Source organism: Anolis sagrei, chromosome 3 (genome assembly GCF_037176765.1).
Source record: "Anolis sagrei isolate rAnoSag1 chromosome 3, rAnoSag1.mat, whole genome shotgun sequence".
NCBI lineage: Eukaryota > Metazoa > Chordata > Lepidosauria > Squamata > Dactyloidae > Anolis > Anolis sagrei.
The window spans coordinates 115,791,165-115,805,409 of record NC_090023.1 but is presented as its reverse complement, the minus strand read 5'-3'; the positions used below and the strand labels follow the sequence as shown (position 1 = coordinate 115,805,409).

At 41.8% G+C, this 14,245-nt stretch overlaps 1 protein-coding gene across 1 annotated transcript in view; it reads right to left on the bottom strand.

Annotated features, from left to right (window-relative positions):
* The window catches only part of SLC15A1 (solute carrier family 15 member 1), a 53,065-nt gene extending 39,251 nt beyond the window's left edge, over window positions 1–13,814 (bottom strand). The window contains exons 1-2 of the mRNA XM_060769528.2: window positions 13,695–13,814; window positions 1,153–1,181 (exon numbers count right to left, since the gene is read on the bottom strand). Coding sequence (XP_060625511.2) covers window positions 1,153–1,181; window positions 13,695–13,698 — 33 coding nt within the window. The 5' untranslated portion in view covers window positions 13,699–13,814. The remainder of the gene's footprint in view (window positions 1–1,152; window positions 1,182–13,694) is intronic.
* Window positions 13,815–14,245: the final 431 nt, after the last annotated feature.

Below are 14,245 nucleotides of genomic sequence, written 5' to 3'. Positions count from 1 at the left end.
ACTAGAAAGCAACAGGAAACGAATAGACTTAGACACTGTATCCTACTGTCAGTTACAACTTAAAAATGTGATTGATAACATTTACATGGATTTCATTGAGATAATGCAGGCATTAGGAAAGTGGAGACCGTGGGCTTCATGCATTCTCCAAAACACATTTGTATGGCCCTGAAGATTTGTGGCATTCCTTCAAAGCACTGAAAGATCTCCTCTCCAAAATGGGAGAAATTGTCAGTTTGGAGTAAAACAAATGAAAATGCATAAAGAAAAGTCCTTAATGCGCACAAGTGCTCTGTGGCGTGGGGAATCACCATTCAGCCCTCAAACCAGTTCCAGGATCTCTATGTATTCATCTGCACAGCTAAACCACTTTCTTCAATACCCATTTGAAACTGCATTTATAGGTCAGTGTAGATGGGGAATAAGTCTATGTTAATTGGAGCTAGGAGATGGATCTAGGGCCAGTGTGGGAATCATGAAGCCCTCCAATATTGTTTGACTGTAGTTCCCATCAGCTCTAGTCATGATAGCCAAGTGGTAAAAAAGATAGAAGCTGCAGTGGGATAGCTTTTGGAGGACCATATGATTCCCGCTGCAGTGGCGCGATGGGGTAAACCCTTGTGCTGCTGAACTGCAGGTCAGCAGTTTGAGTCCGCAAGACAGGGCGAGCTCCTGTCTGTCAGCTCCAGTTCCTGCCAACCTAGCAGTTCGAAAACATGCAAATGTGAGTAGATAGATAGGTACTGCTTTGGCAAGAAAAGGCAAAAGAGACACTCCAAGCAATTTTGCTGGCCACACAACCAAGAGGTGACAACGCAGGTTCCTTGGCTTGAAAATGGAGAAAAGCTCATCCCCAGAGCCAGAGATGAGCACCGTCTGCAGAACTAGAAATGAAAGGAGAAGCCTCTGCCTTTGTTTGTGTTTGTGTGTCTTGTTGTATATGATTGTAAAGGCATTGAATGCTTGCCTATGTATGTAAATATGGTAATCCACTCTGAGTCCCATAAGGGAGAAAGGTGGAATATAAATAAAGTATATTATTATTATTATTATTGTTGTTGTTGTTGTTGTTTAGAGATCATAATCTATTTTCAGCAAAAAGAGATATATAGCAAGAACAAAACTAACAAATTCTACAGCATAAATACGTACCCCATGATTGCTATGTCCTTTATTTATCTCTGTGGGAAAACAAAAACAGAAAAAATGAGGGAAAGCAATAAGCAATCTCAATACTTTTAACAATAGAACACACCGCTATTATTTCAATGTACTATTGAAGAAATTGGATTTTAGCAAAAATTTTGCATTACAGACATAAATAAATAATAAGACCCATAATGGATTTTTTAATTACATATTTATATTTTTAAAGATAAAAAATGAAATGCAATGCTCATGAATATATAAATGTTACCAGATATTGCCTGGGCTGAATGTTTTTAAGTGAATAGGCTTACATACTCATTTATGTAACAATCTCATAGAAAATATGTATAATCCTTTTCAGTTTTCCTATATATTAACTGATGGTTGGCTCTTCCTTATGTAGTCAACAGACATATACACACGAGCACAGACACATTTTAAGATCACATCTAATTACGCTGCAGATTCTACATTTTCAGGAGACAATTAACTGCTTTGATGCACAGACACAGAGTCTCCTTTTATACAGAATTAAATGCTCTACTTCTGTTCTACAAAAACACCTTGTCCAAATCAGCCCATCTGCTTATTCCTTGCTGACATTCCTAAGAATTATTAACCTATATGTAGGTTGCACAGTATTTCAAAGGAAGGAACTTGCAAAACCACCCAAGAGTATCCATGAAATTAATGGTCTCACCATAAATCAGCAGCCAACTTGAAGGCACATATACAGACATACAGAGGCAGCCCTAGGTAATTTTCAATGGTAAGCAAACAGTATTTTGGTACCCCCCCCCCCCCCAACCAATCACTGATATATATTTTCTGTTCTTCGTGGGAGTTCTGTGTGCCATATTTGGTGGAGTTCAGAATGCTCTTTGATTGTAGGTGAACTATACATCCCAGTGACTACAACTCACATATGTCAAGGTCTATTTTCCCCCAAGAGCGCCTCAAGAGCTCCCCTGGGCAAAATCAACTATACTACAAATGCTTACTTTGCGTAATGGGTTGAGCCGCCCCTGCAGACATAATACAGAACACAGCAGCTAGAGAAAGTTTACAGGACTGCCATGTAAGCCATATGTAACACCGGTTTCCAATGAATAGCACCAGCTGTTAATGAGCTTCCAGTCTGAATTTAAGGTGCTAATGTCATTCAAAATCCTTCAAGACAAAATTCTACTTAAATAACCTTCCTTATATCCCCAAATTACCAGCATCACAGTGAGTTAAAATTCCAATTGAGCATTTACAAATACAATTTGGGTGTCAAAGAAAAGGATACAGGGATAAGAAAACAAAGCAAATATAAGAGTTCTTGGTATGAATTGTTTTTAGGCTCTTACTCTCTAGAATACTTTCCAACCTGTGGCCTGTGGACCACCAGTGGTCCCCAAGAACTAAAATATGGTCCACAGCCTCACTGTTACTACACCATTGGATGTGGCTCTTAATGAGACATGCCGCATTATCACAGGGTGTCTGCGCCCTACACCACTAGAGAAATTACACTGTCTAGCTGGTATTGCATCACCTGACATCTGCCGGGAAGTAGCAGCCAATAATGAAAGGACCAAGGCAGAGACATCTCCAGCTCATCCCTTGTTTGGGTATCAGCCAGCACGTCAATGCCTTAAATCAAGAAATAGCTTTCTAAGATCTGCAGAGATACTCGCAGGAACACCTCAGCAAGCGAGAGTCCAAAAGTGGCAGGGTAAAACCCAGCACCTCAATCCATGAAATGCAGAGCCAACCTTAAGAAATGGGGCTACAAAGTGGAGTCTATGCGAGTGTGGAGAAGAGCAAACCACTGACCACCTATTACAATGCAGCCTGTGTCCTGCCACATGCACAATGGAGGACCTCCTTATAGCAACACCAGAGGCACTCCAAGTGGCCAACTACTGGTCAAAGGACACTTAATAGAATGTCAAGTTTTTAAACTTTGTGTTTTCTCAAATACATTGGTTTGTTCCTGATACAATAAATAAATAAACCATTGCTATGAGAGCGACTGGTCTCGCGAAACCCTCTTATAATGCCAAGGTAACAGGGATGCCAGGAGAGGAAAGGATGACTACCCACAAAAGGTGCGTCAACAAGCCCCTTCTTCCTCCCTCCCCCCTGAGCGGAGCCGTTCCATGTGGAGCCTGGAAGCGGGGGCGCCTTGGTGTCTTCGTTTTTAGGCCTATTTCTGAGATTATTTGGGGTGCTGATTCAGAAAATTGCATTGGATAGACCACATCAGCTCTAGATTGTTAAATACGCTTTTCTGTGGGTGAGCAGATGGTGACTACTGGATGGTATATGTTCTGTATAAGAAACTAGAGCTGATGTGGTCTATCCAATGTAATTTTCTGAATCAACACCCCCAAATAACCAAACCAAATCTAAAGTTGACCAAAAACTGATTTGTAACCCTTTTTGGTACGAATGTTGGAGAGTGGTCCCTGGTCAGAGTGGTCTGCACTTTGCACATTTAAAAGACTGGGTGCAACAGCAACTACACAGCAAGCTCTTTCACTGCATGCATTGGAGATTGCCTCGTTGTGCTATAACATTTTTATCCAGTGTTTGTACTTTGAATCTTAAAAGGGTTTCTTCTTCCTCTTTTTCATGTCACACAGACTTGTTCATATTAGGCTGTGACTGAGAGCTAAGTACTACAGAGACAAGTGATCCTTTTATTTAAGTGTGGATTTTATCTTGGGCCTCCTTAGGCTCCATCTACACTGTCATATAATCCAGTTTCTGACTCCAGATTATCTGCTTTGAACTGGCAGTGTAGATGCATATAATCCAATTTAAAGCAGATTATCTAGATTCAGAAGCTGGATTTTATGGCAATGTAGATCCAGCCTTAGAGAGCAAGTATGTTGTAATAGTTTGAGTGCTGCACTACAGCTTTGGGTTCAATTCCCCACTTGGCCATGGAAATCCAATTGGTGTCCTGCGGTGAGATAGGACTTCATCGCACTAAGCATCTATCCACTTTGCATCCAGTTACTGCATACTGCAGAATTCTGGGATTTGTAGTGTAGGCAAGCCCAGGACTTAACTGGCTGAGAATTTTAAAGGACCCTCTCTTTAAAATGAGCTGGGATTTTAAAAGAGCATGCACAAGAAATAGGGAAAAAAGTGGAAATTGTCAAAGGTGAATTTAAGTGAATACCCAGCACACATAGGGAAAAAGTCAGAAAACCGAAAGCACAAAATGGGCTCAGGCTTGATAGAGAGCTGAAAAAAGAAGGAAAAAGGCAACTGCAGGGAGAAAATGATGAAATTCTAACAAGAGACAGAGAAAAGGCAGAACTTCTCTGCCTTGGTCTTCTCTCAAATTGAAAACAGTATCCAACCTGGGGGAAACGAAGCAGAATATGCAACAGGGGAAATGCAGCACAAAATAGATAAAGAGGTAGTACAGAAATACCTAGCTGCACTAAATTAATTCATCGACCTTGTCACATGACCGCTGGAGTCACTACACTTTGTCAGGGAGCATGGGGAACCCAACGCCTGACACCCTTCACGGCCTGGCTCCTCTTACAGCTGATCATATGAGGGAGGAGTGGAGCATGTGGCTTCTCCCCATAGGTTCCAATAGCAACACAGGAAGCCTCCCATGTTGCTGTTTCAGTGGCATGTGCCGGCTCCACTCTCCTTCACCCACGGAGCTGCACCAATGTTGTATGATGTCAGCTGGCGGGCTCCGTGGGTGGCCTAGGCTAAAATGGCTCATGCTGCCAAATTTACCCCTTTGTGATGAGGTCTTAAGTCTGAATTTGGTTATACAACAATTTTGTCTAGTTATACATACTTGTGCCAGAGAAATTTCCAGATCTCCTAGCACTGAACCCAAGAGTTTCCCAGCTTCCAAATGAGTTTTGCTATAGGAATCAGGAAGTTCATCACAGATGATGAAAAGTTAACGTGATAATCAGATTTATGTCAGCACTTCTTGTGCTACTATGTGACCAGCTTCACTTATCTTGGAGATAAGACTCAAGTACAAGGAGAATGCGTACTTTAGAACTCTAATTTGTGAACTAAGCATATCTGTAATTAGTAGCTATAACTGTATTCTTGGTAATTCTAGTAGCATGGGGTCCATAGTTCACAATGCACCACAAAAATCTCCAACTATCTGGCAGTTCTATCATTTACTCCTCAGTTAGAGATGGGGGACATTCAGCCTTCGTGATGGTGATGACTCACATCATCTCTGCCAAGGTCTGATTAGAACAGAAGTTCAACAACACATGTACCACAGACTTGGCACAGTTGTGCTATGTACTGAAAAAACAACAGCAACGATACTTGCAGAAACTTACTCTGACAACGTCTTCAATGCATAGTACCTACTGTTAAAGTTTTATTCATGCTATCTTTCATCTCACTGAGTTTATGACAATGACTTCAAACTACAGGAAATGAGATTCCACTTGAACATTAGAAAGAACTTCCTAGTTGTGGGAGCTGTTCAGCAGTGGAACTCTCTGCCCAGGAGTGTGATGGCGGCTTCTTCTTTGGAAGCTTTTAAACTGAGGCTAGGTGGCCATCTATCAGGGGTGTTTTGAATGTGATTTTTCTGCTTCTTAGCAGGAGGTTGGACTGGATGGCCCACAAGGTCTCTTCCAACTCTATCATTCTATGACAAGGTGTTCCTTCAGGATGTGGAAGAGTCAGATTTTTATGCATGGTTTTGCAGTTTAATTAAAAGGTATTTTATCTGGTATTTTATTAAACATTTTATTATCCACCATATAAAAACAGTGGTAATAGCTGGAGGCTCCTGATAATCCTAAATGGCAAATCTTTGCTGTGAAACAATGTGACCTGAATCTATAAAGGGGTTTCCAAGTACACAACTGCAATTGTACTACAGAGCCTGAAATGTTATTGTGCAGAAAGAAAGTTTCACCCGACAGTCATTTTACCAGGCAATAGAAAAGAAAGAGATAAGACTCAATCAGGATCACCCTATCTATTCAGTTGAAAGATCAACAATTTTGGCCTTTCCACTCTTTTATCAAATTCTGTTCAAGGTATTCGCAATGAGACAGGTAACAAAACACAATTATATTGCAGGTGCCTTCTGGAGAAATCCTGCCAAGAAAACCCCATGACAGATTCACCTTATAGTTGCCATAGTTGGAAACATACAACAACATCAAAGGCATTTTTTAAAAATGTTAAAATATATGATCAAAATTATTTTGTAAGCTTGTGTAATGTGCAATGGTTTCTAGTTACTTTTGAAAGGAAATATGTATAGCCGTTTTCACAGGAATGACATGGTCTCACTAACTCTGAGGAGGGTTTGCCTTCAAAACACTAAAAGAAATCAGAAACCAATATGAGGAAGAACACAATAAAGTTACTTGCTTGCACTATTGTTTTAAGCACAATAATGAGTAAGTAACTTCATAAGCCTTCCTGACACCCTTTCTCTTTGCACAGCAGGTTATAAGTGATATCAGCAAAGAAATACATAAATAAAGCACTTTATTGATTGCCAGTTTCCAGTTTTTACCATAGAGGAAAAATATCACCATTTGCTTCTTGAATGAATGGCCTCTCCTGCTCTGGCAAATGGAATTGTCAATATTTGAATGTGTATGATATAGATCAGTGCAACGCCACTGCACATATTCAGGAAGTTAACTGCGATTTAAATTTTACTTCTAAAATAAACAGTATTCGCTAAAGCAAGTAACATTATGGGGTAATATTAACTGAAATCCAGAAGTTTTCTTCATTATGTTTTAAGGAGAGGAAAACAAAGAAAACCCATAAGTGTAAAATTAAGACGTGATAGGTAAACAGAGGTGGAATTCAGGGCGTATACCCAGCTACTTGGTTACTTTAAAGAGCTGACCTAACTTGCTTATTATTATCATCATCATATTCTCTGTATTTAACCTTTTGTATAGGTTAATACAAATAACAGAGAACAATATAAATACAGTACAACCCCCCCCCCCCCATATCCACAGGGGATATGTTCCCATGGATATGCAAAACAGTGGATAATAGGAACAAAAGATGTGGATGTTTCGTTGTGCATTTGACTGATGACTTCTTTGACAGATGGTCCCTAACCATGACCTGAATTCAAGTTCCTATATTTTATTACTACACTTTTAAGTTAAGCTGAAATGATCCTGTTATAATTGCTCTATTCCTATGCTACTATACGCTCTATCCACCTTATCAACCAGCCTATCCTTTAACTCGTTCGCACATTGATTCACCCCAAAAAAATGAGACTAGAATTATCTCTGTTGTTGCTTATGATGCTTGTTTATTATTGTTTATGACGATGTTGTTTTTATGCTATTTTAATATGTTATTGTTCTGTTTTTATGTTGCCTTGGGTTTGGCCCCATGTAAGCAACCTCGAGTCTCCTCGGGGAGATGGAGGCGGGGTAGAAAAATAAAGTTCTTCTTCTTCTTCTAATAGTGAATCATTACTGAAATAAAGGGAGCCCCCGGTGGCACAATGGGTTAAACCCTTGTACAGGCAGGACTGCTAACCAAAAAGTTGGCGGTTCAAATCCGGAGAGCAGGGTGAGCTCCCATCTGTCAGTTCCAACTTCTCATGTGAAGACATGAGAGAAGCCTCCCACAGGATGGTAAAACACCCGGGTGTCCCCTGGGCAACATCTCTGCAGACGGCCAGTTTTGTGACACGAGAGAAGCCTCCAACAGGAAGGTAAAACATCCGGGTGTCCCCTGGGCAACATCTCTGCAGATGGCCAATTCTCTGACATGAGAGAAGCCTCCCACAGGATGGTAAAACACCTGGGTGTCCCCTGGGCAACCTCTCTGCAGATGGCCAATTCTCTGACACGAGAGAAGCCTCCCACAGGATGGTAAAACATCCGGGTGTCCCCTGGACAAAGTTTCTGCAGACGGCCAATTCTCTCCCACCAGAAACAACTTGCAGTTTTTCAAGTTGCTCCTGACATGGAAAAAAAAACCCTAAAATCAAGGAATTCTGGTATAGGGACCATGCTGGAAGACCTAGAAAATGCATAGAGATTATATATTTTGTTTGACATGGATAAATGAAACCACAGATACTAATTTCAAAAATTAACATTCCCTTTTTAAAAAATTGAACAAGCTAGAGATCAGAAATCTTTCAGACTTGCATTTCCATTATTCCCAGCAGTCATGCCAGATCAGGCATTTTTAGCCCCGAAAATAACCCGACCCAGCTGTGATGTGTATAAACACGTTACACAAGACCAGAGTTTGGATTATGACTGACTACTAACAATGATCTGGAATCTTTTTGGGGATCCTACTTTCTTGATAAGCTTGAACCCCAACCTTACATAATAGAGATATAGAAATTCTGTGCAAACAGAATGGTGCAAACAGAAACTACATTTTGAGGCACACACAAGTCATCCCACAAATTGTTTTGACCAACTCACACACTGTAGGATGAAAAGCTACATTAGGATATACTCTTAAAGACTAGTGTAGAAAACTAATGGAGACTCTGCACATCTCCATACCTTTCAAATCTCTCAAGGAAAAGCTGGGGGAGAAGCAGATGTCCACTGATGATGTGCATATATTGCTTTAAAATAATATGTATGCAGGATTTTGAGCTTTGCTTTATACAAAAGTTTATAATAGCCAGAAAACTAAAAAAAAAAAAAAACTTACACACATTACAGTCAATCTGTATTAAAATGATTTAAACTGAAAGCTTAGGTTTACCTACAGTGCTTACAGGTGAGCCTTTTATTTTTCAATTACCAAGCCTCACTAATGAATTTTTACAGAGGATTTAGACAACGGCCTTGCATTTATCACTCTGCCACGTGGCCCTCCTTTTTCTTACTACAGGAAACCCATTAGGATGGGAATAATTATGATGGAACTGACAAAACCACCTCGAGCATTCCTTGCCAAAGAAAACTCGGAGAAGTTCATGGGATCTCCATTAGTTGACAAGCAACTTTAAAGCACGCACGCACACACTCACAACGATGCTACCGTTTCGCAGTCACTGGTGCCACAGGGAGCTGTCCATCTGGAAGCATTTCTTCATTCTTATGGCTCATCCTTTCCCCGCTAACATTTTGCATTAAGGGGAATTCAAAAGTTTGATTTGATCATGCATTTTCCTGCCATGTATAATCCAATCTATAGTAATAGATAATTATTTCCTAGTCCTTTCCTCATCATTTGTGACAGCAACAGTTTCAAGGCAACAACTACAAGCCTGAAACATTGCAGTCATATTAAAGGGATTCTAGAAGCATGCAACTTGTAGGAATGACTTAGTAATAATATGGTTTAATGTTTCTCTCTGTGTGTATAAGCTTTTATCAGATGCTTGATGTCAAAAATCAATAGGTAAAATTAATGATGTCCATGGAATTAAGGAGCCCCCGGTGACGCAGTGGGTTAAACTGCTGAGCTGCTGAACTTGCTGACCAAAAGGTTCACAGTTTGAATACTAGGAGCGGGGTGAGCTCCCATTGTTAGCCCCAGCTTCTGCCAACCTAGCAGTTCAAAAACATGCAAATGTGAGTAGATCAATAGATACTAGTTTGGCAGGAATGTAATGGTGCTCCATGGCTAACTGACCTTGGAGGAGTCTATTGACAAAGCCAGCTCTTTGGCTTAGAAATGGAGATGAGCACCACCACCCAGAGTCAGACATGACTAGACTTAATGTCAAGAGGAAATTGTTACCTTTACACATGGAATTAAAAGTTATTTTCTGTTAAAGGGGCAGCTACAGAGGACCTGGCAACTCTACTTACCACACAAGTAAACCTTTTATTTCCTGGCAGGTTTTTGTGGCAGTCAAAAACTCAACAGATACAACTCCCCATATATACAATTGGAAAATAAGTTCTTCATACAAATGTTACTAGTTTAACATATTATGCAACTGCCACAGACTTAGGATCCTTGACAGGAGAAGAAGATGATAACACCATACATGTTGAGATGGTATATCAAAGCAAGATCTTAGCATTCAAACACTGCAGTTTATTTAAGGTTATTTATGAATTTGTCCTATGCCTAGATGGGACAGTTTCCAGTCAAAAATCAGTATGAAGATTTATTAAGCTTTTGAGCTTGTAATACAATATAATACTAATAATAATACAATATAATAATTGTATATTATGTATTAGAAATAATATTACTAATAATATTGCAGTATAGTGGTATAGTACAATATAGGAATATAGAATACTAATATTGTGCTATGCTAATAATACAGTATATTGTATGTATATATAACTTGTAAGCTGCTTTGTGTCCCCTTCAGGGTGAGATTGGCAACATATAAATGTCATAAATAAATAAATAAGCTTACATAGAGAAACTGAAAATATAGACACAAAGAAAATAAACTTACTCTTATTGACTCATATTTTTATTTACCTGTATAACTTCTACATGCATGTCTGGTAATGACCTAATCAAGATGATGGAACACAGCCACTTTCTATATTTCTTTATACGCTATATAATATGTGTATATTAGGGCTGGGCGGTTTCGTTTTGTTAATTCGTAATTCGTTAATAATTCGTTAATTTTGTTGATTACGAAGCGATAACGAACCATTCTGGAGCAATTTTTAAAAAAAAACGAATTTTTAAAGACGTTTTGCAAATGCTTCGTATTTCGTTATTGTATTCGTTTCGTTATTGTTCTGAGGTCGTTTCGTTATTATTTCCGCATGTCTGGGCCAGTTTTATGGTTTAATTAGTGAAAAAAAATTATAATATCACACCAACAGTCAACAACAGAGGGAGAGGGAAGCTTCAGAAGTTTTTGGAGGTTTTTTAGCGTATTTCGCGGTCGCGTCCGCCATTAACGAATCGATTCGTTATTGTTTTGGAAATCGATTCGTTAATGTTTTGTAATTTTTTTCACATTTACGAAATTTCGTAAATATCGAACTTTTTAAAAGGAAAATTTTGTAATTATTTTAAATATCAAAACGCAAAAACCCCCCAAAAACGAATCGATTTTAGAAACAAATTTTTCCGTTGTTACCCAGGCCTAGTGTATATATAAAAGGGAGACTGAGAATGGGAGGGATTTTAGTTGATCCATTTGGGATTGTATGAAAATCGGGGTTGGAATCTTGTGTTTATCCAAGAATCATTTCTAATAACATGACTGAGTGAGCAGCAAACATAACAAAGTAGTTTGTGGTAGCTTGTGGCAGCTTTATTACAATGACACAATGTTCCCTAGACTATTTCATCAGACCAGTTCCTTACCATTAAGGAAGGGGTGGGTTGGCCTCAGGTGGCAGATGCTGTCCAGCAGCAATGACACTTTGTCCTGGGATTCCTGAATTAGTCCATTGTATTCAATTGCAAAGGAGAGCCCTGTCTAACCCTGAAGTGAGGCTGCTCCATGGAATGGGGGCGAGGGTGCCCATTTATTCTCCACCTCAAGAGCAAAACACCCTGAATTTCCTGGAAAGCTCATGCCATTATGTTTGGATGTGCCTCTAGCCTTTTGGTTATTTTTGGCAAGAAAATTAAATGGTCACACAAAGATCATAGTGCTCACCTCAATTCTCTCTCTTCCTCTCATGTCACTTGCCCAGTGGTCAGATGTTTACCCAGGACAGAAGGGAATGCTGCCCCGGACAGCTTCTCCCTGCCCTGCACTTCTCTTACAGCCACTTGGGCAGCAGAAAACTGGAGCCCAGCTATATAACAGGCAACCAGTTACTGCAGGCTATACTTCAGAGGACAGAACTGGTAAAATCCCTTCTGAGTATTCCTTCCCTTAAAAAATCCTATAAGAATACTGGGATCGCTATACGTCAACAGGCAACATAAAGATACACGTATTATAACAGCTTCTCTCAGCAGTACTATGAGCAGAGCTAGGACCTAAATTCCCCTAAAGGCAGCCGATCCCATCTGACCTCAGAAGCTGGACAGGATCAACTGTGGCTAGGAATTCAAATAATAGAATCATAGAATAATTGAGTTGGAAGAGACCACATGGGCCATCTAATCCAACCCCCCTACCATGCAGAAAAGGGCCTATCAAAGCATCCCCGACAGATGGCCCTCCAGCCTCTGTTTAAAAGCCTCCAAGAAAGGAGCTTCCACTACACTCTGAAGCAGAGTTCCATTGCTGAACAGCTCTTACAATCAGGAAATTCTTCCTAATGTTAAGGTAGAATCTCCTTTCCTGTAATTTGAACCCATTGTTCCAAGTTCTTGTTTTCAGGGCATCAGAAAACAAGCCTTCTCCCTCTTCCTTGTGTCACCCTTTTGAGTATTTATACATAGCTATCATGTCTCCTCTCAACCTTCTCTTCTGCAGGCTAAACATACCCAGCTCTGTAAGTTGCTCCTCATAAGGTGTAATCTCCATGCCCTATGAGGCATGGATGGGAGACCACCAACAAGAACAGGTGCTGTAGGCTATACTTCAGAAGAAGATTCCATCTGACCTTGGAAGCCAAGCAAGGTTAGCTCTGGCTGGGACTTGGATGGCAACCAACAACAAATACCAGATGCTGTAGGGTAGGCCTTCTCAACCTGCTGCTCTCTGGGTGTTTTGGACTTCAGTACCCAGAATTCTTGACCTCTGAACAAGCAGGCTAGGGCTTCTGGGAGCTGGAGGCACAAACATCTGGAGGGACACAGGTTGAAGCAAATGTAGCAAGTATAATGTAGGCTATACTTCAGAGAAAGATCCCATCTGACCCTGGAAGCTAGGCAGGATCTCCTATAGCTGGGATTGGGATGGCAGACCACCACCACCAATAGGTAATGTAGGCCACACTTCAGAGGAAGATCCCACCTGCCTTTGAGGATAAATCAGCTTTGAGAGGGACCTGGATTCCCATGCATTTCAGAGGAAGAGATTGCTAAAGCTCTTCTGGTCTTCCTTGCTCTATGAAATTCGTGGGGTTGCCATAAATAGGTCCGACTTCGAAGGCGCAGAGAGAGATGTGTTTGTTCTTTGAGCGGAGATGTTGGGGGACGAAGAGAACAGCTCCATTGGGAACGTTCAGCTGGAAGAAGAGAACTGCAAAGTCCATTGGGTTCAGGCTGCAGCTGGCAAGGGAAAGCCCTTCACCTAAAAGGACAGGGAAGGCGCTTGGCTGCTCCTCCTTTGCCCCCCTTTTTAGCTGGGGCTTTTTGGAGGGCGTCCTGTAGACCCCGCTCTGAACCTGAGTCTGGGGGGCACCTGTGTCTTTGGGGGGCTGTTTCCCTTCTTCCCCTCATGCCTCCCTTTCTGTGACACACAGGTGTGCATCCTAGTCTAGCCCCATCCAATAGCCTTGGTTGACGCTGGAGAGTCCCAACCACAGGGACAGTCTCCTCCTGGCTTGCAAAGGAGCCTGCCTACACCAAGGCAGGACGTCCAGTAGAAACACAACACACAGAGAGAGAAGTGGAGCCCGCCTTGGCCAAAGCGCGCCCCTCGCCTTCACCCACAAAGAGCGCTTGGTCCAAAGTGGGTTCTTTGGAAGCCTCCTCTGCCCCCTTCCCAAATCCCCGCCACCTACCCATCGGGAGGCCCCTGGACGGCGGCGCTTCGGCTGGCTTAGGGGAGGGAGGACCAAGGCAAGGAAGAAGAGAGGCAAGGCGGGCAGGCGTCCGCCTTTTAAAGCCTCTACCTTTGGCCGGGCTCCAAGTCCGACCGGCCTCCTCACCTGGGCATGGGCCGAGGGAAGGAGGGAGGGAGGAGGGAGGACTCTGGCCGCCGCCCGGAGGCTTTCCCAACTGGGAAGGAACACACCCCGACGCCTCCCCCAGCAAAGCCTCCCGGTTCGGAGGGAGAGAGAGAGAGAGAGAGAAGGGCGCTGCTCTCCAGACCTCAGCCCCTCCTCAGTCTCCACCTGGGAGGAGGTGGAAGGAGGCCAGGAGGGCAGCATCCACCTTTGAGAGCCGATGCCCTTTGGCACCACTCATAAACCCAATGCCATGGAATCCCTGGAATTCTAGCTTGACAAGGCCTTTCGCCTCCTCTGCCCAAGAGTCTTCACCAAACTACAACTCCCTGGATTCCACAGCACTGAGCCTTTGCAGTAGTTCAGCTGCATTGATGCTGCAAGAG